Raw genomic sequence first — 25,761 nt, forward strand, 5'->3', positions numbered from 1 at the left:
AAACGCCCTCACAAGCACCCCCAAAAATAGTGTGTGGCCAGCTCTCTGGGCATCCCTTAACCTAGTCAAGTTGGCACAAAGTCAACCATCATGGGGGAAAAATGGGAAACCTGCTCCTCCCAGCCCCTCCCGTTCTGGGGGAAATGGGAAGCCTGCTCCTCCCAGCCCCTCCCGTTCTGGGGGAAATGGGAAGCCTGCTCCTCCCAGCCCCTCCCATTCTCAGGGGGAAATGGGAAGCCTGCTCCTCCCAGCCCCTCCCGTTCTGGGGCCTCTGGCATTTCAGCTTCCAGGGTCCTCTCTTCATCAAGTCTTGCTCCATTTCCAGGGCTTAGAGCTACACTTTGAAGGGAGGGTCTACGCCATCTGTGTGGCCCCAAAAGTCAGGTAATTTTTTAAAAACCTCTCCATGCTTGTATAATACTTAATAGATTTAATAAACCCTTATCTCTTTGATAAATAAAAACAAAAGGGTAAAAACTAAGTAGTGTCCTAACAACGTACAAGAGACTAACAAACATTTTGTGACTGATAAAAGTACTTTTCCTGCTTTAAATTCACTGTCGCCTCCCCCCAGTAACACCTGCAATGTCTCAGAAACTCACATCCATCGGAGGCTGCTGCTGCCCAGCGAGTCCGCGGCCACTCTGCCTTCGAGTTCCCTCATTTCTAAAGCTCTAGCAGGGTCAGCTCCCAGGTGACTTCACCCTGGGGAGTCTCATCCAACACCTCATTTCACAGAGGAGGCCTCAAAAAGGCCAGGAGAAAGGAGCGTTGTGCCTCTAGCCACGCCACCCAAAGCAGGCAGAGCCTGAACTCAGCCTCAGGCCACTGACACGGGCTCCGGCCTCCAGGCATGGCTGCCAACACCACAGGGACGGGGAGCCGCCGCAGCTCCCGGAACCGCACATTCCCCTCCCATCCCATGAGCTCTGCCCCCACTTCCCCCAGACCCCACAGTGGGGAAGCACTCAGTGCCTGCCACTCCAGGAGCCTCCTTGTCCTCCCTGATGATTGACGTCCCTCCTGTAAAGGATCTCTCTGAGCTGCAGCTTCCATCAGACAATACGTTGCAGGATATTTGGGGCCCCTTTGTCTTCCACTCCCGCAGAAGCCAGAGCGCCCGGGGCTGCTTCATTGACCCGCATCGCTGCCCCCGATCCTCGGCTGGAAGACGCTGGCTGCCGGCTGCCGGCCTTCACTGCAGGTGTAAGCGGCAGATGCCACCATGCTGGCGGGGACGCCTCTCCTACGGAGAGGATTTACCTCCGTAGCCTGGGCTAGGACCTTCAGGAGGCCTGCACAGCATCGATTTAGGGAGCCCTTTGCCTCTAAATACACTGATGGCTTTCTCCTCCAACAGCTCGTGTCCCGCCCCGGCACACACGTACTGCAGAGTCTTGGATTCTGGTCTGCAAGGCTCTCACAGTTGTACACCTGACAAACAGCTCAGGCCCGGCAAGCAGACACGGAACCCATGTCCCCCCATGAAACCCATGTAACTGTCTGTTACACAAAGGCTGTGGTGGAAAAAGTTCTCTGCCGTGCAGGGCACCTGCAAGAGAGGACCCCAGGCCTAAGAAGTTGCTTTGCAAGTAGAAAGTTGGGGAAAACCAATTGGCTGCAGGATTGATACCTGAAGTAGATACAATGCATTCTCTGAGAAGCATGTCCTGGATAGTTAAGGAGTCATGAGTCCTTGCCCTGAAGAGCCCACGGGGCCTGCAGGGATCTGGGCAGCAGACCCGAGTCCTCCAGAGACAGCGTGCCAGGGCAGGTGCTCGGACGTCACACAGCACAGCTCAGAGTCACGCAAGGTCACCTCTCTGGGCCAGAGAGGTGGCCTCCAAGGAGAGTAGCTGCTTGGATTGGCCTGTGTCCGGCCCAGACTGGAGAACAGGCCGCCACCTGTTCACTCCATCAGCCTCACCTTCCACGGTGAAAACAGGCCTTCTGAGGGCCGAGTACGGCCCCGAGTGTTTCAGTTGGCCAGGGGATCCGGTTTTTGGCTTTTTCATAAAGCATCACCTTCTCTCTCAAGTATGAATATTTACTTGGCTTAGACAAGCCCTCAGGCCAGGGGTTGAAAGTTCACAGTGCGTGAGCTGCTCTGCTGTGTGCAAAGCCCAATCCAGACAAAGTTGGGCCTGGCTGCTGGGTTAATGAAAAGCCACCCTAGGTTGGGGGTCCCCAGCCCAGCACCCAGTCTGGGGTATTCTGTACAGCAACCCAAGCTAAAAGAGTACATTATGGAAAAATGGTGTTTTTTAAAATAATTCTTAAAACACCATCTTGACAGGATGGTGAAGACTGTGATGGGAAGACTTCAGCGGAAACAGTGTAAATGCAAAATCGGGAGAAACCTGGAGGAGCTTGTCAAACACAGCTCTACGTCTTGAACAACTGGCTTCCCCAGTAACCAAACTGTGCTGACATCACCACAGGCTCCCCTGGATGCAGACCCTGGTACCTTATTCTGGGCTTAGACCCCATCGGGGTGAAGCAAGGTACACAGCCTGCAGGGCTGAGCTGGGATCTGTCACTTGCAATATAGAACCCGGATGGGTAAAACAGCTTCTCCTTTCCCTCCACCCTCCCCCAAGTCCAGAACCTCCCGGGTAACCCCAACGATTACATAGCCTCCACCTAGTCTCCAGCCCCCCATCATTGCCACCTGCACAGGCTACTTAGACCCTGGGTTACCATTCCCCAGCTGTTTCTCCCTGGCCTTCCTTGATATACATTTCCCAGCTCCCCGGCCGACAAGGATGACGAGGTGACATTTTGTCCTCAGGAGTGCCCTTCGGAAAGTCGCATCTGTCAGAATCCAGGACACCAGCCAGAAGGCCGTGCCTGGTGAGTAATGAGGGGATGGGATGGAGGGAGAGTTAACAGCAGTGCTGGCGGGTTGCCGGGGCCAACAAGGCAGGGGACGCCACCCCCAGGTACTCCAATTGTGGGAGCTGCAACCACCCCACTGGAGGGCCAATGGGCAACCCACAGATACCCCTGCCTCAATCTCCAGGCTCCTGCTGCAACCTCATCGGCCAAGCCACCTGGAAGCCACTGGGCAAGAGAACCTGAGTGAGGAAGTCCAGTGCGCCCAGCCCCCCACCCCGCGGGCAGAGGACAGCACAGAAGGAAGTAGAGGGTGGATCTGGGAGGCAAGCAGGGAACGCCCAGCACAGACTTCTTCCTTTCTTGGGTAAAGATTCGGTCTCAGCCAGGCACAGTGGCTCACGCCTGTTATCCTAGCACTTTGGGAGGCCGAGGTGGGTGGATTACATGGTCAGGAGATCGAGGCCATCCTGGCCAATGTGGTGAAACCCCATCTCTACTAAAAATACAAAAATTAGCTGGGTGTGGTGGTGGGTGCCTGTGATCCCAGCTACTCGGGAGGCTGAGGCAGGAGAATCACTTGAACCTGGGAGGCGGAGGCTGCAGTGAGCCGAGATCGCACCACTGCACTCCAGCCTGGGCAACAGAGCAAGGCTCTGTCTCAAAAAAAAAAAAAATAAAACAAAAAAACACAAAACACAGCTGAGTCTCATTAAGAGACAGCCCTCATCGGCCTTTTCCGTTCTTCCTGCCTGGGATGCAGGCACAATGCCAGAAGGTGCAACAGCCACCATAGGACCCCAACGACAGCAGAGAGGGAGGGAGGCAGGTCCTTTCAGCCCTCATGCCACCTCTGCAATGGTGGCCTCTGACTTTCTGCATGAGAAAAGCCAGCCCGGTCTCTGCAGGGCAGTGTTAGCAGGTTCTATTGTTACTTGCAGCTGAACGCTGTCCCATCTGACACAACAGGCTGGCCTACACTTTATGTTTCGGTAGCACTTCAGACTGGGTAACACAGTTGCCCATATACTTTGTGATTGGAAGCAGAAGAAATCAATGCCGTTGTTCCCGTTCGTTAAAGAGCACAATAAAGAAACAGAAGTGACTTACGGCCAAGGGCTAACAGGAGTCGGGGCGGCACCCGCAGGAATCAGCAGCGAAAAGCAAGTGATTAATTTCCAACCTTGTGCCCAACCCCCCTTATCCTCAGAAGACGTTCAGTGAGCAACGTAAACAGACTGACAACGTTCCCTCTGCCCTGACAACACAACACTTCTCACACGTCAGATGTGGGAAAACTGAAGAGCAGGAACAGCCAGCGCTGGGGTATGAGGAAAAAGGAACAGGCCGCTCCATACAGAACCAGTGGGAATGTTGAGTCCTGGAGTCTTTCTGTGAAGCCATCTCTCGGAGGCGTAATTAAAAAGCATAGACAAATTCTAACCCAGAGATTCCCAGAAATTGATTCCATAAAATAAAAAACATAAGAATGTGCGCATGAAGATCTTTAGCACAGCGCTGACGAGGCGAAGAAAAACGGGGAAATCTCGCAGGTCTGCCTAGGAACATCTTTTCACGGTGGTCAAATAAAATCGTGGTGTATCTGTGCCACAGACTACAATGAAGCCATGCAAAATCACAAGTTAGAATTCTATGTGTTGACACGAAAAATATTCATGACGCACTTCTGAGTAAAACAAGTTATCAAATATATGTATATAAAATACAGATATATAAAATATATGTATATAAATACATATATTTTATATGTGCTTTATAAAATGTTTTATAAACTATTTATATACATATTTTTTGATAACTTGTGTGTCCTCTTCAGATGTGTAGGTATGAAATAGGACAGCTTGGACAGCTCCTCATTTGTCTGGCAGGAAACGTGCAGATACTGTGTATTTATGTGTGTATGTGTATAAATATACATGTATATTTCATATACATATATACACATGTATGTGTGTATATATGTGTATTATGTATATATACATATGTGTATTATGTATACATAACTATGTATATACAATATAATATACAATTGCTTGAACCTCTACCTCCCGGGTTCAAGCAATTCTCCCACCTCAGCCTCCAGAGTAGCTGGAATTACAGGCACCTGCCATCACACCTGGCTAATTTTTGTGTTTTTAGTAGAGACGGGTTTTCACCATGTTGGCCAGGCTGGTCTTGAACTCCTGGCCTGAAGTGATCCGCCCACCTCATCCTCCCCAAAGTGCTGGGATTACAGGTGTGAGCCACTAGGCCTAGCCTAGATTCTCATTTTAATAAACCAACAAATCCCCCAAGGCCTAGCTGTGGGGATACAGGTATTTGTCTTTGATTATAGACAGGGAGAAAGGGGTGGAGGGACATGCATTGCTTACCTGGGCTATGGAATGTGACATTGTATAAGAATTAGGAAAGGAGGATTAAGAAAACCAATGCCCACTAAGTTTAAACAGTACCATTTTTCATGAACAGTGACAGACATTTTCCTGTGGTGGTTGGCACAGGTTTCAAACGTCTGCCATCACTCTTGGAAGCCCCCCTGAGCCCACCCAGACAAGCTACGTGGAGAAGTCCTTGTATGCCTCTTAGATGCCCTCCTGCTCTGGGAAGGGACGTGGTCTAGACAACAGCGTTCGTTTTCTCACCTCTGGCAGGTACCAGTCTCCCTGCCTGGCAGGAGAGTGACGCAGTCGGATGCACACACCCCGCCTTTCGCATCCTTAAACCTGCATGCTGGGCTGTGTCCAAGAAGGGATGTCTCACGTTACAGATCACAACGTTCCGCCTGCACGTTCCCCACCAGATAAACGGGGAGCTGCTCACGGTGTCCCCTTTCATCCCTAGACATCTGAAGACGACGACTAGACACATGCCACGTTCTGTCTCTGGTTCCCCACTCTCCTCTCCTTTCTGTACCCCCATCTGTTCTCCCATGTCTCTCTCTCTTCCGTCTTGCTCCCTTCTCCTCCTCTCTCCTTATTTCTGCCTCCCCTATTAGTCTCTCCTCCTCTCATCTTCTCTGACTGTCGCCATTTTCAGAAGGGCTCCTGGCTCGGGCCAGCGCAGAATCACCTGAGCAACTACCACAGTTGCAAACCTCTTGAGGGCTTGCTGATTTCTCCTCAAACCTGTCTACAAGGCAGGATTATTTTTAAACTCATTTAAGAGCTAAGGAAACTGAGGCATAGAAAAAGTCGCTCACCCATCAGCCATGTCTACTGAGCGCCCAAATGTGCAGGACACCGTCCTAGGAGACAACGAATGGGATAGAGGTTAAGGAATCTTCCCAATCCCGCACCTTCCCAGCTCATCAAGGCAGAGCCCAGGGCTGGCAGGAAGACGTGAACGTCCCAAGATGGGGTCAGCACAGTGCTCTGGAGTCTCTCCCAGTGACAGGAGAGCTCCTTCTACATTGCCATGTGGCAGCCAGCAAAGAGTTTGGCCGGCACAACCAGGACCACAGGAAGAAGTCAGAGGGTGAGTTTGGTTTCCAGCACAGAGGCCTGGAGAGCTCTGCCAGAGGCCTGAGCAGAAAGGAAAGGTTTTCGGGGACTGCTTCTGTGGGCTGTGGGTCCCCGCAACATGGGCCTTGGTGTCAGCTGCTGACCTGAAGTTGGGGTGCAGGGGCGCCCCTCCTCCTCTGCAGAGCCCCCCATGTCCCACTGATGAGAGGTTCCACCCCATCTCTCATTTTTCCAGGACCGCCAGCCTTACATCTCATGTTCTGAGAGCTTCCTGTGGGCCATGCCTGGTGCTGAGACCCTACCAGTCTCTTCTGTGTTTCATTGTCACCAACAATCCCCCACCCCCGCCCCCCACCCCAAGTTAGTGCTGCCACCTCCCTCCAGCACACAGGGACGCAAAGGCTTAGGGAACGAGAGCCCAGGCCCACACCCTGCAGCTGGGAGCTGCTGGACCAGGCTTGGAACCCAGGTCCGTCCTCATGCAAATGACGTCATCCCTGCCCTCTGCCTCTCGCTGACATTTCCTTTCCCTCCTCACTGGAAGGAGTGAGTCACCATCTCCCTTCACCAGACTCCGTTTTTTTCCTAGCACACATTGCCCTGGGGCACCAACTGAGAGTTCAATCAATGCTCTGGCCCCACAGGCCTAGGCCAGCTACAGCTCCAGGCAGAAATGACAAGTAGGTTTCACCTGACACTGGCTTTAGTTACTGCTAGAGGCTGCTTAGCGGGAGGTACTGAGAAGGGCTTGGAGGAGGCCTTTCCTCTAGCAAAGGTGGGCTGCTGCTTGTTTAACACAGCTGAAGCTTCAGAAAGTAACAGAGAGGGCCCTGGGCTGAGTGTCTATGACCTGACGCAAAGCAGCCCAGCACCCTCAGTCCTCAAAGGTCCGCAGAGGCACCCCAGTACTGAATTCACAGAGCACATCTGAATTAGATTATTGTGGTAGAACAGGAATCGCTCCGTCGTCTGGGCTACTTGGAGATCCTGTCCAATCATTGGAAAACTATGATTGTATCAGCTGATTTTCAGATTGCCAGGTCTCTTTAGAACTCGGAGATTCTTAGAAAAATCTAACTCGGCCGGGTGTGGTGGCTCACACCTATAATCCCAGCACCTTGAGACACGGAGGCCGGAGGATCACTTGAGCCCAGGAGTTTGAGACCAGCCTGGGCAACACAGCAAGACCTCATCTTTACAAAAAAAAAAAAAAAAGTAAAAAAGGGGAAAAAGAAAGAAAATCTAACTCTAGTAAGTGTCATGGAAACCCAAAGCAATTTTGCTAATGAAGAGCTAATGATGTTCTCCAGTCCCCTAGATGGCAGGTTGCCTGCCGTAACTGTGCGTCAATGCCAGGCCTAATATTAATGTATTATCTAAATAATCATTCATACCGCATATGATCAGCACTCAATGCCTTCCTCTCATCACATTCACTCCTGGCTTGGTCGAGTCAACACAAAAAGCTCTTTCCAGAGAACATCAGATTAGAAGGTTACACGTGTTAATTAACCTTTTTTATAGACAATGTACAGCACTGGATATATCGTAGCATCTTCCTCTCGCTCCATGGGTCCTGGTCCAAGGAGCCCCACAGCGGGATCCTCCTGGCCCCCTCCTCCTGGTAAATACAAAAAGATCAGGTTCCCTTCAGTCTTAGGTTTCTCGCCCTCCCTGAAACATCCCGGTTTTCAGCAGATGGGGAAGGATGAGGTTCGCCACATCCAGGGGCTAGTGTGGTCGCCTCTTTGCCTAGTGCTGTGGGCTCCCAGGAGCTCTGCGGCCCTTCCTGCCCACGGCCACACCTGAACAAGCATCCTGAAGGCAGGTGGGAGGCTCCTCAGGAAGTGATTCAGGCAAAATGCCTTCCATTAAAAGTGCCTAGACGGAAACATCTTTATAGCTTTGTAATGTAAATAATCTTAAACTCAAAATTTCAACAACATAAAGCAACGTAAATGGGAGACTGTGCATGAACAGGATGGAGAAGAGATTTTAGCTGCACCCAGTTGTACAAGTATCTGGCTAATAGTGCAAGCCTCAGCCCACCTAGAAAGAGAGGACAGAAGGAAAGAAGGGATGGAGGGAGGAAGAGAGGATGAATATTTGGACCTCTATCCAGACTTTCATCACAAATGGGTCTTTATCTAAAAGCCAGAAGTTAGTTAACAGCTTTATTGCTGATGGACTTTCTATGTTAAACACACACACACACACACACACACACACACTCCTTACTTTGTAGCAAGCAACCTTCAAATTATGGCACCAAATAGGCAAAACTGAAGAAATATGTTTTCCCATTATGTTAATATTCATTAATCCACTTCTTCCTTCAATCATCCAATTATTTATTTAACAAACTTCTGCACTATTTTCAGAGCAGCTTTCCAGGTACTGGGAATACTATGCGAGCAAAGGTGAAATCCCTTCCTCAGCGAAGTCCACATTATAGCAGGTCACACAGACCACAAACGCACACGATTTCAGGCAGCGGAGGGTGCTATGCAACAGTCACTGCTTTACAAAACCAATCTCTGGAGTTCAGTCAGAGCTTTCATTCCCTCACCTCTTCCAGGGCTGAAATCATTACGCCCTTTTTTTACTCCTTGGGAAACTGGCCCTTCAAATTCAAAGATATCTAAAACTTTCCAGTGTACAGAGTGGAGATGATGCATGCGAGTTACCCATGCTAAATCACGCGGTGATTTTGGAAAGTCCCAGTTCTGTATTAAGGGGTCTGGGAGATGTTCACACAAGACAGGAAATGCACACGCACGTGTTATTCCTTCCACGGCGACTGCTCAGTGTGGATCTCTAATCTAGCCACGGCGTGTCACCAAGGGGACCGCACAAATGCCACGGCCCCGGGTTAAAGAGTAAGCTCTAGCTGTGCTCACGGTTCCTTATCAACCTCCTCTCCTAATCCGAAGCCCTTTTGTTTGCACCGGGGAGCTGGCTGCTCTCTGTGGATGTCTATCAGCGGCAAATGCTTCTGTTGCCTGGTTACTCTTGGAGACTGCACAGGCCCGGGGTGGACAGCCGGTCAAAGCACGTAAAAGGACAGTAACTGTGTTGGCAAAGAGGTGGTCCTGCAGACACATGCTGTCCTTGGTGCACTGCGTGAGGAAGACAGAGGGCCAACATGGAGCAGGTGTGCGGGGCTGTGCTGAAATCTGCCCCACGACACATGGTGTGCAGACTTGACTTGATGTAGAGAAAGAGGTTCCTGGACCCCTGCGGCAATGGGTTGAAAAGGGCCTCCGAGGCAGTGGCTCACCCTTCTGGTCAGGGCTTCTGGGCTGTGCTTTGGAAGTGGTCTGCTGAGGACAATCATGGTACCTCACCCTCTCTAGCCAAGGGATGGGCACAAGACCCAAGCGGTGGCAATTAAACAATCAGTCCCTTGAATTTAAATCTTGAGCAGAGGGACCCAAGGACAAAAAAAAGAACCAGCGGCCAGAGCACGTCCCCGCCTCCCTCCCACACCAGGCAGGTCATCCTGCAGTTCTCCTCCTCCCTGATGCCTGGTCCTAATCCCTAACGCTTCGCTGGCCCTCACCATTGGTCCTTCTAGCAAATCCCCTTCCCCTTCAGGTGGCCAGCACCAGGTTCTGCTCTTGCAACTAGAGACCTCACGTTAGTTTCCTCCAGCTGCCATGACAAAGTACAACAGGCCAGGAGGCTTGAAGAACAGGCATGCACGGCCCCACAGTCCCAGGGGCCAGACACCCAAGCTCGGGGTGTCGGCAGGGCTGTTCCTGAGGCTCACAGGCAGGCTCTGCCCGTACCTGTCCCCGGCTTCTGTGGTGGCTGGCATTCTTGGTATTTCATGGCTCCTAGAAGCATCACCCCGATCCCCGCCAGTGTTCTCTGCATCCAAATCCCCCTCTCTGTAAGGACACCAGTCATAGTAGATTAAGGCCTAATCTAATGACCTCACTTTAGGTTGGTCACCTCTATAAAGACCTCGTCTCCAAGTAAGATCACATTTTGAGGGGCTGGGCCTCCAACATTCTTTCTGCAGGGAACACCACTCACCCCGTAACAGACCTACCTCTGTGACCCGCAGTCGACCACCCCACCCAGCAGTGGTGAGCACCTGGAACCTGCAGACCTGGACTCCGGGCCTGGGGCACCTGTGTGGCTTGAGCCCTGGGAGCCATCCTTGGCATGGTTACATTAGCCAAAGGCGGGCGAGCAACCTGCCTTGAGATCTGGCTGAATGGGGAGGCCTGAAAACATGCACACACCTCCGTAAGGAGATGGAGTCACCCCTTAGTGAGGGTGGGTTCATTTTTTTTTACCAGCTCCCTGGGAGATGGTCATTCCTACGTGGAAAGTGACCTTAGGTGAGTTGGAAACCCTTGAGTTCAGTCACCAGGCTCTGGAGATGGGTCTTCTGAAAGGTGAGGGTTAGGGTGATGGAATCCAGGTGGATCCTCCCCATGAGAGAAAAGCAGGGGGCCCATGCCATGGTCGTACACAGCCCTGCTGGCTTTTTGGGCCTAACTGTAGATATGATAATACAATATGGGAACAGCGCCAGGCCTGTGAACTCCAAATGCACGATTAAGGGCCTCTGATTAGACTGACGCCAACACAGAGGAAAAGGATGAAGATTCCCAAAACATCGGCAGAGTTCCTGGATGCAGCCATTCCTGAAGCTAGAATCTCCTCTCTTCAATTACACCCGTCAAGAACTCCCGTTTTTGCTGAGGCTAGTTTGAGCTGGTTCTGTGTCATCTGAACTCTGAAGACGGCAACACACATAGTATAATACCACGGGGCATAGCAAGCCCCAAGGCCTCTCTGAGCACACGGCTATATCAGCAGCCTCATTTATCTGTCCTGCAGAACAAAAGGAGCAAGTAAATGACATCCTAGGGCCCGAGTTTACCAAGAGACAGGAGTGAAATGGATGATACCGAGACCTGTGTACCATAGCTGGAAGTGTGACTATTTCCTCGATATTTCCAAAGCTCTTGCCAAACACATTTGTACTCTACCCTTTTACTGCCCTGGAAGGTAAACCTGGAACCATCGCTGAACCCAGCCTGGTACTGAGGCCAGCAGGCCAGCATCACACACACTTCCCCACAGGCCCAGGACAGCACTAATGACTCGTTTGACTATAACTGGCACTGAGACTTCAATATCAACAGAGCCCATTCCATGTTGACTTGTCTGCTTTAAAAAAATAATAACAGAACAAAATGAAACCAACAAAATGGAATTTAAAATATATAATTGCTTTAGTCATGAAGAGTAATGACATTAAGAGCCATTTTAACTAGACATTTCCGCACAAATAAAATTAGGCCGAGACAGTTAGTCTTGGGGTCCTGTAAAAATGAGCCCTGAGAACTTGCAGGCCTGTTTGTTTCAGGTTAGATCCTGGGTAACAGGCATGGCCTGTGGCTTGCTGGAGCACATGTGAAGCCCCCACAAGGCTGCATGGGAGATTCCAGGGAACTGAGATTTCCCCAAACATCACAAGTTTTGCCATCTCTGTGCCAACTATTAACTGACCCTCTTTCTTTAAATGAGCTTGTGTTTTACATACATAATTATATTGAAAAAGGAAACTACAACACAAAACTGTTGGTTAATTCACTAGTTATTTTGTATATAAATTCACTATTCACTAATTGTACATATAATTCTCTAGTATTTTTTTATATATTTATATATGATATATATTTGATAATAGAGATGGAGTCTCACTTTGTTGCCCAGGCTGGTCCCAAACTCCTGGACTCAAGCGATCCTCCCACCTCTGCCTCCCATAGTGCTGGGAATACAGAAATGAGCCACTGCACATGGCCTACTAGTTATATTTTTCCTAATAACTGTATTTTTTCCAATAAATACATGACCATAGCTAGCTAGGGTTTGTTGATTGTTTTTGTCTATTTTATTGCCTGTACAACACTCTTGGAAATACTGGGCTAGTTGGCAGATTTAGGCAATGCCTTCACTAGGCTGATAGTCGCAAAATTCTCCACAAAAGGCACAGAAGACAAAATTTCTCTCTCTCTCTGACCCTGCTCAACGCTTAGATGTAACCGCTGTTCCCAGAGCTTATGGCATTGAGTAAACAGTTCTTGCCTGCTAAGCCCTGCAGGTAGGAACAAGAAGACTCATCTAACAGGGAAAATGAAAGAACAGATGGCGTGGACTAAGGTCTGGGGATACTGGTGGGGCCATTTCCTTCTAGTATCAGTGGTTTCTTATCTCAACAAATATTTGCCAAGCATCTGTAGTGTATAAAATCAGGTTGCTGGGCTACTTACACAAATACATACAAAACTAAGGTCAACTGAATACTATTGAAGACTGAGGTAATTCCATACTTCATTATTGAATTTAAAAAGCATACTATGATGAACACACACATGTATTCCCCTTTAGCTTTTTCTATATATTTCAACACTTATACAAATAGAAGCACTTTTATTTTACTTTAAGTTCTTGGCTACATGGGCAGAACGTGCAGGTTTGTTACACAAGTATACACGTGCCATGGTGGTTTGCCGCACCTATCAGCCTGTCATCTAGGTTTTAAGCCCCACATGTATTAGGTATTTGCCCTAATGCTCTCCCTCACCTTGCCCCCACCCCCTGAAGCAGAAGCACATTTGCATAGATTCTAGAGTAATGTACACAGGTAGCATGGACAAATATGTTCCCTGCAGTAGTACTGATAATAATTAGGCGTGGTTAGGGGACAGTTAGTTAACTGTTGTCATCTATGTGTGCATATACATATAGCACAATTGTTCATCAACAGCAGCAAGTGCCTTCAGTGGGCATAAGCTGCCTCCCATAACCTCTTAGCACTCAACTCCATGCACGCCAAGCTGATTACCACTAACACCTGCATTTCTGTGCCTGGGGGCTCAGTCTAGCTGAGACCCAAGCCTGGCCTACACGCAGGGCAAGCAAGACATGCTGGAGCCTCCATGCATCTGCAAGACCGCCTCAGCCAAGTGAAGAGTGCGGTGGATAAATACCCCAGCTCCCTCATCCCTCAAGCAGATAATCCCATGGCATACACCACAGTCTCCCAGAGGGGTTCCACAGCAGGACTGAGCCCCCATCACCCACAGTGGCAACTGGCTGGATAACACACACCCATTACTGACTTCCTGCCCTACCCTGTCTCACTTCCACACTCCCCTCCCAAAATTTCCTGGGGTCACCTCCCCATGAAACCACTTTTGCTGGAATCCTTACCTTGGGCTTGCTCTAGGAGAGCCCAGGCTAAGACACTCAGTATAGCTACACTGCTGGGTGATACACAGCGATTTACAAGGCTGAGGTTGGGTGCCAACGTACTCATAGGAAATAACAGGCAAAGGTCTCTAAGAAATGTTCTGGAAATGGAAAATACTAATCTGCAGAAAAATATAGTTTTCTTTAAAGCATATACAAAATTATAGGACAGAGTTTCACATATGTTTGGAAGGTCCAAACTGATGACAGTGGTTAGCTTGGTAGAAGAGTCAAGATACATGAGATTTTACAAATTAAATATATAAATTTAGTATGTAAGTAATGAAAATTAAAAGTTGCAGAACAGATTATGTGTGTACTTGGACATGCACACATAGAGTTGTGTGTCCACATCCACTTTTGTCTATACACCTGCCTCTATTTTACATCAAGACATTGTGTGTGTGTGTGTGTGTGTGTGTATTTGTGTATGCGTGGGGAAAGGTTTGAGAATTCTGAAAAGAAACACCAGACTCATAATGATTGCCAATGGGAATTAGGAATGGGAAATATTTATCAGGGGACTTTAATGTTTCACTTTATACATCTCTGTGAGATGTGACTTTTTCAGTGAGCATCTGCTGCCCTTCAAATCTGCTGACAAGGTAAAATAATTTTGTTTTTTTCTGTTACTGTATGGATTTAATTCACTTTAACTAGGATTATATTTGGGTTTGAGATGGAGTCTTGCTCTGTTGCCCAGAATGGAGTGCCATGGCGCTATCTCGACTTACTGCAACATCTGCTTCCTGGGTTCAAGCAATTCTCCTGCCTCAGCCTCCCAAGTAGTTGGGATTACAGGTGCACGACCCCACGCCCAGCTAATTTTTGTATTTTTAGTAGAGCCGGGGTTTCACCATGTTGGCCAGGCTGGTCTCAAACTCCTGACTTCGTGATCAGCCCATGTCAGCCTCCCAAAGTGCTGAGATTACAGGCATGAGCCACCATGCCAGCCGATGTATCTGGGTTTCTTAAATTGATACATAATAGATGGACATATTATTGGGGTGCATGTGATATTTTGATATACCCATATAATGTGTGAAAGTCAAATCAGGGTAATTAGGATATTTATTACATTAAACATTCATCTTTTTATGCTAGGCACATTCAAATTATTCTCTTGCAGTGATTTTGAAATGAGCATAACTTTAAAGCTGCTCACACTTACTCACAACCCCTGTGAAAGTTGTTGATAACTTTTCCAACTCAGATCTGTGAATAAGCATCTTAATATGTTTTATTGACATAGTGGGGCGCTGAGACCTGTCTGGATGGAGGGAAACGACAGAGCCGTTGAGAATGGTCATTGTGGATTTAGACAGGAAATGCTGCCTTTGGAGAGATTAAAATTTAGCAGCCACTGAGGTGTGCTTCAGGCAGCTCTAACTTCCTCCAGACTGGAGCTACTCCGAGAGAGCCTCCTCTTCCAAGTCAAATGTGCAGCCCATCTCAGACTCACGAACTAGGCCCACTCTTTCAAACAGTCATGAGGACCTATTTTCTAATTGCTCTCCCTTCATGGTGAAATAATTCAAACATTCCATTCCCTTCTAGAGTGAGAACAAGAGCTAAATTTAAATGCAATAGCTTAATGATGCATCTGCAATTCCAAGCAGCCAACAATCTATCAAAAAAAGACCAGCTCATTCCAAATATAGGAAAGACTCATACACACATACATCACTCCACTCTAGCTTCCAACCCTAGAATGACCAAAATTTAAAAATATCAAAAAAGTAATAAGCCCTCAAAATAATCTGCTTGTGATCCCTAGGAGGACAGATTGGCTTCTGTATCCCATAGGCCAAGTATAATAAATGCACTGGAAAAAAATTACAACTAATAACCCACACCACTCAGTTGAAACACACTCTTTGAAAGTGTTCTTAATGACACAATTTGTCTTTTTAGGGCATACAGATAACCATATTGTCATAAATTATATTCACTGAAGAAACTGATACCATTATATTAATAATGAAAACAAAAGGGTTTTGAAATATTTTTCAGGAATCTTACCCACCTCCAAGGATGCTGCCTTTACTCATTATGTGATGATTAGTGGCTCTATTGTAACGAGAAACAAATGATTACCAAGTATATATCCTACATTGGAAAGAGTTAAGTTTCACATCAGACCTTTTCTGCCTTCTTGTATGGAAAATGAATGCATAAAATAGGAATCAGAGGACTGGGTGTGGATTTAGGTCTACTGAACACATACTGACTGGATCCATTACCACCATTATCACCACAACTACCGCCAGCATCACCATCAGCTCCTCTGTCACCACGACTACCGCCAGCATCATCACCATCTCCTCTGTTGCCATGACTATCTACCACCAAAATCATCACCATCTCCTCCATCACCACCAGCATCACCATCTCCTCCATCACCATGACTACCAAAATCATCACCATCTCCTCCATCACCACCAGCATCACCATCTCCTCCATCACCATGACTACCGCTGGCATCACCACCATCTCCTCCATCATCACCATCTCCTCCATCACCATGACTATCGCCAGCATCATCACCATCTCCTCCATCACCATGACTACCAAAGTCATCACCATCTCCTCCATCACAACTACTGTATCATCATACCTCCTGTCACCATGACTACTGCCAGCATCACCACCATCTCCTCCATCACCATGACTACCGCCAGCATCACCACCATCTTCTCCATCACGACTGCTGCCAGCATCACCACCATCTCCTCCATCACCACAACTACTGCCAGCATCATCACCATCTCCTCCATCACCAGGACTACCGCTGGCATCATCACCATCTCCTCCACCACCACCATGCTTACCGGAATCTGAGACTCAGATTCATTTGCCAAGCCCAAGCAGGGGCACCAAAGGTCCAGCTGATTGATCTTCTGCTGCGGGATCAAATGCAGATGGAATAGTCAGTGCCACCAGTGCCTAGCCAGCCATTTCGGGGTTGAAACCCTTTAGCAACAGAAAGCAGCTGTTATTCTTACTACCCAAGATTGTCTCATGATCACACAGGGTGAACTACTGCCCTGAGTTCAGATCACACCTCTGCACAGGAAACCTCAAACCAAACATTTCACAAGGAATGAAGAAACCAGCCTAGAGTTCTCTCCTGAACCCTGAACCTGACCATGAAACTGTGGATCCACATCCACCTGAACTGTGGATTTTTACCTGTATTTAGGTGTTGGTCAGGTAACTCAAACTCAAAACTGGGCTTCAGCGCAAACCTGAATGTGAATCTCCCCATACTTCTACTGCTCTCTCAGTCTTTCTCATCCTAGGAAATGGTCCTCCCCTTCCACCATGCAGCCCACGCCAAAAATATGAAAGCCATTCTTGTCACCCCCTTGCACTCCCTCTCAGCCCAGTCTATCACAATGGCTAGCAGGTCCTGCTGCCCCAATATATCCAGGACCTCTCCAATGACCCTCACGTCCACTAGCATCCTGGTGCAGGCCACCCTTGCCAGTCATGTGGACTACAGGGTTGCCGCCTAATCCTCTTTGCTCCCACGATTACCTCTACCTCCATTCAGAACTAGGAGCGATCTTATTAAAATAAAAATTGGATCATGTCATTCTCCACCTAAAATCAATCACTACTCTCTGGCCATTGTTCTTAAGATGTAGAATCAGTACCCTAGCACAGCCAGCCCTGAGGTCCTGAATGAACTGCCCTGTCCACTTGTCCCCATCTGTGTGCTAGACACCCAGATTTTCAGGCATCAAGTTCTTTCTTGCCTCAGGGCCTTTGCACGGCTGTTCCCCATGATGTTTCTCTCTCTGTGAGGGTAAGGACCACATCTGCTCTGCTTACTACTCAGTCCTCTTAACGAGGGGACATACAGTTGGCACTCAATAAATATGCCTCAAATAAATCAACAAACCATGAAAGAACAGACACAGCCCCTAACTGACACAGAGGAATACTGCTTCTGAGAAAAGGAAGGACGACTTACCACAGAGTTTCTCTGCTGAGTTCCTGGTCTCAGGACAGGAAGAGGGAAATTTCCCCAGGGGTCACCGAAAGCTTGCGTCTGATCGAATGTGGCCTCAGCACCTGCAGGCTTCAGGTGTGGCGGGTCATTTCCAAGCTGCGGAAAGAAGCAGACACAATCTTCTGTCACCAAAGAATGACTTGCAAGTTCGCTTGTCTGCCTCCTTCACCTTCCTTGATGCCTAAGAGCCAGGGAGAGGCAGGAATTCTGCTACCATTTTCCAGTTCCGAACACTGAGGGCTGAGTGAGGGACAGATTTGAAACTGAACTCATGGTCCTCCCAGCCTGAGATTTTTCTTTCCCTTCAACCAAATTTCCTGGTATGGAACAATGCAACAATACAACACAGCCATTGACACGAAGCTTTCGTGACTCCTTGAGTAGATCATCAAGTTCCTGAATTTGCCAAGAGAAAGGCACTTAGGTCTAATTATCCAGGTTAGACAGATGATAGCAAGGGACAGAACTGAGGGCACAAGTCAATATCTGGGCATGCACTGCACATATCCTTAATTATCAAGATGTGACTGATGCCCAGCTGATGACAGAAAGAGTTATTATAGGTCAAATTAATTAATAAAAATATATATAAAAACCAACAAGCATGCTACACATAGTAAACTCTTAAAAGAATTCCCACCTTGGCCATCAAATATTCAAAAACAAAAATTCCTGTATATCATTAGACCTTCATGTTGACATGCACAATCAAAATATCAGAAACTTCTTTACTTCTGTTTTGTTAAAAAGGGTTATTAACCTGCTCAGAACCACAGAATAAGATGACAAATTGAATTAACTTAGGTTTTATCAAAAAGCTTGCTAATATCCTGCATCCATATGAACCAGCAGGAGTGAGAGGAAGGATAAAAAGCAAGTGAGGCTTTATCCTAGAACTTGGAGCTGAAAAACCATCTGTATGGCCAAAATTCAATTTATTTCAATTTATCAAACATGTTCTGAGCACCTGCAAAGGTCCTGACAGCTGTTAGGCCCAAGCATGAGTAAGATCAAGGCCTTCCAGGACTCTCCGTCTGACAGGGAATACCAGAACAGGCACGCATAATGTTAGTTCAAGCTAGAATCTAATAAAATTTAGAATTTTGTGCAAGCGATCTGTGAGGGAAAGACATCTAGGCAGGAGACTGAAGTTTATTTTCTAGAGATATTTAATGAGGGAGCTCAGGACTCACATGCAGCAGGTAGAGGTCATAACAGCCAAGTGCTATTATACTGAAAACAGAAATTAGACAGCCCGCCTGCAGATACCCCTCCCCAGACCCAATGCATTAAGCAGGTAGGTGGATGCTACCCCACACCACTCTCAAACTAGGCAGGAGACTGGAAATATTTTGGTAGAAAACTACAATCCAAGGGCAAAGACCACGTTTGACATGAGGAGCTTCTACAACAAAATGTGTTCAGCTCCCTCAGCTACCCTGGAGTGAGCTCACCACTGACCTCCCCCAACCTGTCAAGACTATGCTCCAAAAGCAGTCAACCAAGGAGTACAGCTTCATCTAAAAACCTCTAATATGGAAGAGTAAAAGAATATAACGATAAAACCCAGAAGAGAGAGAGATCATCCAGCCAACCAAACAAGCTTAAAAAAAAAAAAAGCAACAAGTCTAACAAGTATCTTCAGAAAGCATGTAAAAGTCAAGAACAAGATGCTAAAAAGACCAATGAAGGACAAAAAGAACTCTTGTGAATGAAAAAGATAGTTGCTGAAATAAAAATTTTAATAGCAGATTTGGATGATAAAAGACATCTCCCAAAGTGCTAGGAAATATTAAATAAAAAAAGAGACTATCAATCCAGGAGGTCTTTTACCAATAAGGTTTCTAGAAAGAGAAAATAATAATAACAATCAGCTGACTGATGCCCAGCCAACTACAGAAAGAGTTATTATCGTTCAAGTTAATCAATAAAAATAAGTTAATTAATAAAAATTAAAATTAAAATAAAAACCAACAAGCATGCTACACATAAACTCTTGGGGAATTCTCATCTGGGCAACCAAATATTTAGAAACAAAAATTCCCATATTATATATCAGTAGACCTTCATGTTGACATAAACAACCAAAATATCAGAAATTCCTTTACTTCTATTTTGTTAGAGTTTTTAAACTGCCCAGAATCACGATAAATTGAAAATTGTCAGAAAAACATAAGAACATGTTCTAGATTAAAGGACCTCTGAGTGCTCTGCAACACAGATGAAAACCTAAGCAAAGAGTACCATGAGATTCGAGAAGGTGAATGATAAAGAGAAGGCCCTAAATACTTCCCATAACTGTTAGAAAGAAGAGGTGGAATTTTAAAAGGGAAAAAAATGGGTTAGGGCATTAGACTTCTCAGCAGCAATCTTGGAAGCCAACAGAATGTCTTTAAAATTCTGATTGACTGTTATTTCCAACTTAAGGTTCTATACCCAAAACAAGCTGTCAGTCAAGTGTGAGGATAGAGAAGAGAGATTACCATACATGCAAAGACTCATAAAATGTACCTCCGCAGCATGTTCTTTCTTAGGAAATGACTGGAAGATGTGCTGCAGCAAAACAAGTGGGAAAAAAAAAAAAAGATAAAAGGGAAAGCCACAGCATCCAGGAAACAACAAATCCTACCCTAAACAGGGATAGAGAAGAATTCCAAGGTGACAGCTGAGCCTTAGCTCTCAAGAGCAATCGGTTTGAAACAAGACGACAAAGGGCTTTAGAAATAAAGAATCTAGAGAAAAGACAGACTCAAGAAAAGCTTTTGATATCAGAAAGAACTGGAGAAGAGTTTTTAATACGTGGATTGCAAATGGCACAATTGAAAATCAGGCTATTAATAACTTCAGGAAAACTAAAAAGCCATACAATGAAAGGAATGTAACCAGTCACTAATTCGTGTTACCATTAACAATATACACACAATAACAATGTAACGACTAAGTATTCACTTAAAGTAACAATTTAACTATGTGTATAGACTGGGGGAGGGAAACTAAGATAACTAAATCTTCATTTACCACAGAGCTTCTCAACCTCAGCAGTGTGACATCTGGGGCCAGCTAAGTCTTCCTTGTGCAGGCTGTCCTGTGCACTATGGGGTGTTCAGCAGCATCCCTGCCAGCAGTAACCAGAGGCCAGTAGCACACACGTCTCCCTGAATCATGACAAACAGAAGTGTCTCCCAACACCAAACCTGAAAGGCAAAACTGGCCACTCAAAGCCCTTTGAGAACCACTTATCTACCTCCCCAGAAAGTGCTGTTAATATTTTTTACTTTGGAAAACTGGTAAGTCAAAAAAAAAAGTCACAATATAGGCAATTTTTACTATTATTTAAGAACTTCAAGAAGAAACCACTAGAAGTATTGAAAGTGGGCTCAAGACACTGGGTATGGAAAGAAGAGACAGCACGAGATTTTTTTCATATACCTTTATACACTTAATTTTTCAAATTATATGCGTGCACTTTCAAGTTAAAAACTACTGTTGCAGCACAAAGGAAAGCATGCTTGTGTCAAGTTTGGGAACTCACTGAAGTCTTCCTCCACAAATCTTTCTCAAAGGAAACCTTATACTATCACATTAACTTACTTGATATGCTCATGTCTTTTCTTAAACTACATGAAACAAATAGCTATCACATAAAAACATTTTTAAAAATCTATACATCTCCTAAAATCAACTGATGTAACACCACTGGTCCACCTACTTCATCGTGGGACGATTTCGGCAAACAATAAAACAGAGACGTTTCTAACCATGATCAGATGGGCTGGATGCAAACGAATCAAGGTAGACACCTCCAGTGAGATCCCTGCAGGCAGAGGCACAGCGTCATCACTGCTGACTACCTCCTTTTAATGCATACCACCAAGTCCTTACCTCCACCAACACACATCCTATTCTGCTCCTCTAAGGAATCATGTTCTCTCAGAGAAATCATTAAGAATAACATGAAAAAACCAGATTACAGGAAGTCACGATAATCTGCAAGTGATGTACTTTTTTTTTCTAGTTCTATTAAAGAAGAAAACATTTTAGGTGGGGCAATGATTCCTGGCTTGTCAATGCATTTAGTGAATGTCAGTGCCCTCGGTATAGAATAAGTAAACCCACCGCTTTCTCCCCTCATCTTCCCGGGCTCCTGGGATGTGCCTCTTCAACTACCCTGTTCTCTTTGCTCTGGGGCCCCTCCTGCCCTCGGCTCAGCCTGCTCGATCGTTAAAGAGGCTAAGGGGCTCTAATATCTCACCAGGCTGACTGGAGAGCTTGCTAATGATTATAGGGCATAAAAAACTACTCCGTATGGTTACATGTGAAGTATGTTAATTATTAATTCAAAAGTGGTCCGGCAAGATAAAGGATTCGCGGGGCTGTGCATAACCAACCCTAATGAGCCCACGTAAAATTGAGTACAGAGCTCGAAGACCACTTTACACAAAGTTTTAATTAACAGAGCCGTTTAGGCGAGAGGAAAACAAAACCAATGATACATTGATGTACGTTCTGCTGCTGCCATCGAACGCCAGGACACATAAAACACCGGCCACCTGCTCTGCCCCATAAACATCTTCATCACAGAGCACAGGATCATGCCTTCTGCCAGGAGGGAGCAGCTAGTTCTTGCTATTTAATGTTAGGCATAGACGCAGTTCATTTCATCTGTTTACTACAAGGTCCTCGCTACATAGAATAAAAAAAAAAAAACCCAGTTCTTAAGCCAGAGTCAGCACCCTCACGTTTTTGCTGCATATTTCAACTAACAGTGGACCTACATGAAATTAAAATGCTACAATTATATCCATTGTCTGAGTATATTCATTATCTAAAGGGTGTTCAACTTTGTCTCATCATTTGAGCTCAAAGAATTGAAAATGCTGCACAAAAATCTAATACAGAGTAGGAATTTCCACTTGAGATTTCACAACTTCAAATAGATGCTGTTTCTAATGCCAGTTCTGTGATGCTTGAACTAGCAAAACCAAACTGTTTCCACCAGAATAGTGAATTCTTGAGGGAGGAAAGTTGGAGGGACAAATAACGGAACACTCAGCCCTTGCCTTTCCTCCTGAGCCACATCCTATCCCGAGTGTCCTGCCCACAGCCTACCCAAACTGACCCTCGGGACCAAAGTTCTTTTCTAGCCTGATACAGGGCCTGAGGACAGATTTGCAACAGAACACCCACAGGGTAGTAACAGTGATTTGAGCCGCAATTAAGACCCAAAGGTTTAGAAACCGGGGGTTATCACAACCCCCCAAGGCTGGAAATGCCTCTTCCCACCTCTCAGCCCAGAAAACAGCCCTTGCTCTACAGCCCGCAGCCTAGAAAGAGATCGATTTCCCATCTGTGTCTAAGCTGTATCTCATTAACCCACAGGGCTCTTTCCCCAGCCCCAAAAGCAGGTACTTACAAGGCACCGGAGATCAGTGGTCTAGTGGACCAGACAGACTGGTCCAGGCCTCCCAGCCAGCCCCCCTTCCCGTCCCCATGGACGCCAGCCTCTCTGAGCCTCGGATGTTTGTGCTCCGCACCAGGCTGGAAGGCTATTTACTTATTCATGGGCTGCCCAAGCCGGCCAGGAACTGCTTTGTGTCAGCTGAATAGGATGGTAATTCAATCTGCGAATGGGAGCCGTTGGCACACAGCACGCCTGTCATAATGAGTCACGGGGGGAAAAGCACCCAGCGTTCAGAGCCACTGGGAACCTGTCCTTCCACAATGAGCCGTGTCACAAGACACCACCTTCCTTTCCTCAGTCGCTCTCTTCCCCCCGAATCTCCCACCCCAGATCAACTCTCCTGGAGATGCATGACACAGAATTACATATCCTCGGGAGCGGAGACGGGGAGGCGGGAAATGCCACCTGTTCTCTTGAGCAGTATACATGGAAAGAGAGGAGACAGACGTGTTGGGAAGGAACCTGAAGCAAGAAACGTGGAGTGAGGAAGAGGGAGGAAAAGCTCACCTGCATCAGGAGTGCCCAGGTTTAATGTTTTCTACGCCCTGTCTCACGTGCTCCTCATCAAAGCCCTTAGAGCAAATGAACGATCAGCCTCAGGCAGGTTAACAATCACACCCGAAGTCTCTGACTGGGGGTCTTTGAGCCCTGGTCCATCTCACATCACAAGCCATATGTTGCCTTTGGTCCAGCAGGTCACATCATCCAATCCAAAGAAATCTGCCTCTCTTTAAAGATGACTTTTTTTTTAGACAAGGTCTCATTCTGTCACCTGGGCTGAAGTGCAGTGGCACCATCTCAGCTCACTGCAGCCTCGACCTCCCAGCTTCAAGCTATCCTCCCACCTCAGCCTCCCAAGTAGCTGAGGCTACCGGTGCTCACCACCATGCCTGGCTAATTAAAAAAAAAATTTTTTTTGTAGAGATGGGATCTCACTATGTCACCCAGGCTCATCTCAAACAGCTGAGCTCAAGTAAGCCACCCGCTGCAGCTTCCCAAAATGCTGGGATTACAGGCCTGAGCCACCGCACCCGGCTGACTCTACCTGTAACCAAATCATTTTCTGTTTCCAATAACAACAGAGTCTCCAGCACATTAATGAAAGTCACAGAATCCAGAGCGCACAAAAAAAAAGGGAGCTGAGATTCAGAGATGAGAAGACCCTAGCCAGGTGACAGAGCCCAGCTCCCCCTGCCCCAGGGGACCAGGCAGGACGGAGCCCATCCCCTCTCCGTTCTCCTTCCAGGGCTTCTAGAGAGTTAAGGAGGTGCCTTTCATCAGATTGCTTTGTTCCAGCCTCAGGAAGCTCAGCAGCTCATTTTCTCCACATCCACTGCACGGGCTGCTGGTTACTGCTGTAAAAAACCACAAGCCAGGCGGGCCCGTGCCTGGACCTACCTCTGTCCCCATTAGACAGTCAGCTCCAGGAGGGGAGGGACCCTGCTTATCGTATTCTAAGCACCCAGGAGAGCAGCCGGCCAAAGGAGCTACTGAAACACTTGTTGAGATGCCGAATGAGTGAAGTCTTCAACCTCTCTGTTGCCTTCCCATATGTAGCAGTGAGGATAGGCTGGACTCTGCTGTGGTTACAAATAATTCTGATTACAGTGGCTTAAGATCACCTGGGTGCATTGGCGGCACCTGCCCTGTGTCTGTAGCTCTGCTCCAAATCATCCCCACCTGGGACCCAGGCTGACAGAATGGCCACCACCTGGGTCACTGCACATCAGCGGGAAGAAGAAGCTCAACGGGATACTGCTGGCATTGAGAGCTACACCCCAAGACACTGGCAATTTCTGTGCTCTGGACACCAATTCGTGACTCACAAGTTATTCATCCAATGCTATCTCGTTGTGGCAACTGCTACTGTTTCCATGCATAATGCACAGGCCCATATGGAAAGATGGGGCCCGGGGTGCAGTCCCACCTAACATCTGAAAGGGGCCTGATGAATGCCCACACATCTTAGCGTCCTTCCAACCCTTCCCCGCTCTACATTCCAGCTTCTGACTTCACTCCCCTGCATTCTCCTACCGGGGCCCCTACATCCACTCCACCACCCCCTACTGTCTTCTCCACACAGCCAACTTGCAAAACCGAAATCTATGTCCCTCCCCTGCTAAAGCCCCTCTGCCTTCCAGCCTCTGAGTGAAGGTTACCATGCCACTCGTGACCTGGTTACGCTAAGCCCTCAAGGTTCATCTCTTGCCACCACCCTCCCTTTCCACGCTTTATGATGAACTACTCCTTCCAAGATCTCAAATGGAGTCTTTGGCCTCTCTTGGTCAGACCTCACACTTGCTATCCCCCAGCGAGGCTGGTCTACACTCCTTGTCCTGACATGGCTGGCTCTATTGTCTTTCAGGCAGATGTCACTTCGCCCAGGAAGCCCTCCCTCTAAGACCTTTCATCTGCGTTCTCATGTCATCTTCCCTCCCTACCAGCACTCTTGAGCACCACACAGATTCCTAATTTCCTAACTACCTATTGGTGGTCCTCACAAAGCTAGAACCAAGTGGAGATTGGCGGTTGTATGTATCTTATTTACCAGCTGGTTCTGGGCAGGTGCGAGGATCCCAGCTTTGCTTTTTACCAGCTGAATCACCTTGAACGCTCATTAGACCTCACCGAACCTCAATTGACTCAGCTTTGAAGTAGGTATAATAGTATCCCCTAATCCAAGGGCT

General features: G+C 47.2%; 2 protein-coding genes across 19 annotated transcripts in view; one reads left to right on the forward strand and one right to left on the reverse strand.

Annotated features, from left to right (window-relative positions):
• Positions 1 to 25,761, reverse strand: part of RIMBP2 (RIMS binding protein 2) — a 400,662-nt gene that overhangs the window by 217,536 nt on the left and 157,365 nt on the right. For 17 of the 18 annotated variants that reach the window (XM_063615237.1, XM_063615236.1, XM_063615234.1 and 14 more), the window contains one exon: positions 17,575 to 17,709. In XM_063615237.1, coding sequence (XP_063471307.1) covers positions 17,575 to 17,709 — 135 coding nt within the window. Of the gene's footprint in view, positions 1 to 17,574; positions 17,710 to 23,026; positions 23,233 to 25,761 lie in introns of those variants that run through there. The other variant, XM_055235656.2, reaches the window with a different exon arrangement.
• On the forward strand, positions 13,650 to 17,562 carry LOC134732225 (polyadenylate-binding protein 1-B-like). Its single transcript, XM_063615248.1, has 2 exons — positions 13,650 to 16,200; positions 16,238 to 17,562. The coding sequence occupies exons 1-2, from the start codon at positions 16,000 to 16,002 to the stop codon at positions 16,523 to 16,525; spliced, it is 489 nt and encodes a 162-aa protein (XP_063471318.1). The 5' UTR covers positions 13,650 to 15,999; the 3' UTR covers positions 16,526 to 17,562.

Source organism: Symphalangus syndactylus, chromosome 13 (assembly GCF_028878055.3).
Source record: "Symphalangus syndactylus isolate Jambi chromosome 13, NHGRI_mSymSyn1-v2.1_pri, whole genome shotgun sequence".
Taxonomy (NCBI): Eukaryota; Metazoa; Chordata; class Mammalia; order Primates; family Hylobatidae; genus Symphalangus; species Symphalangus syndactylus.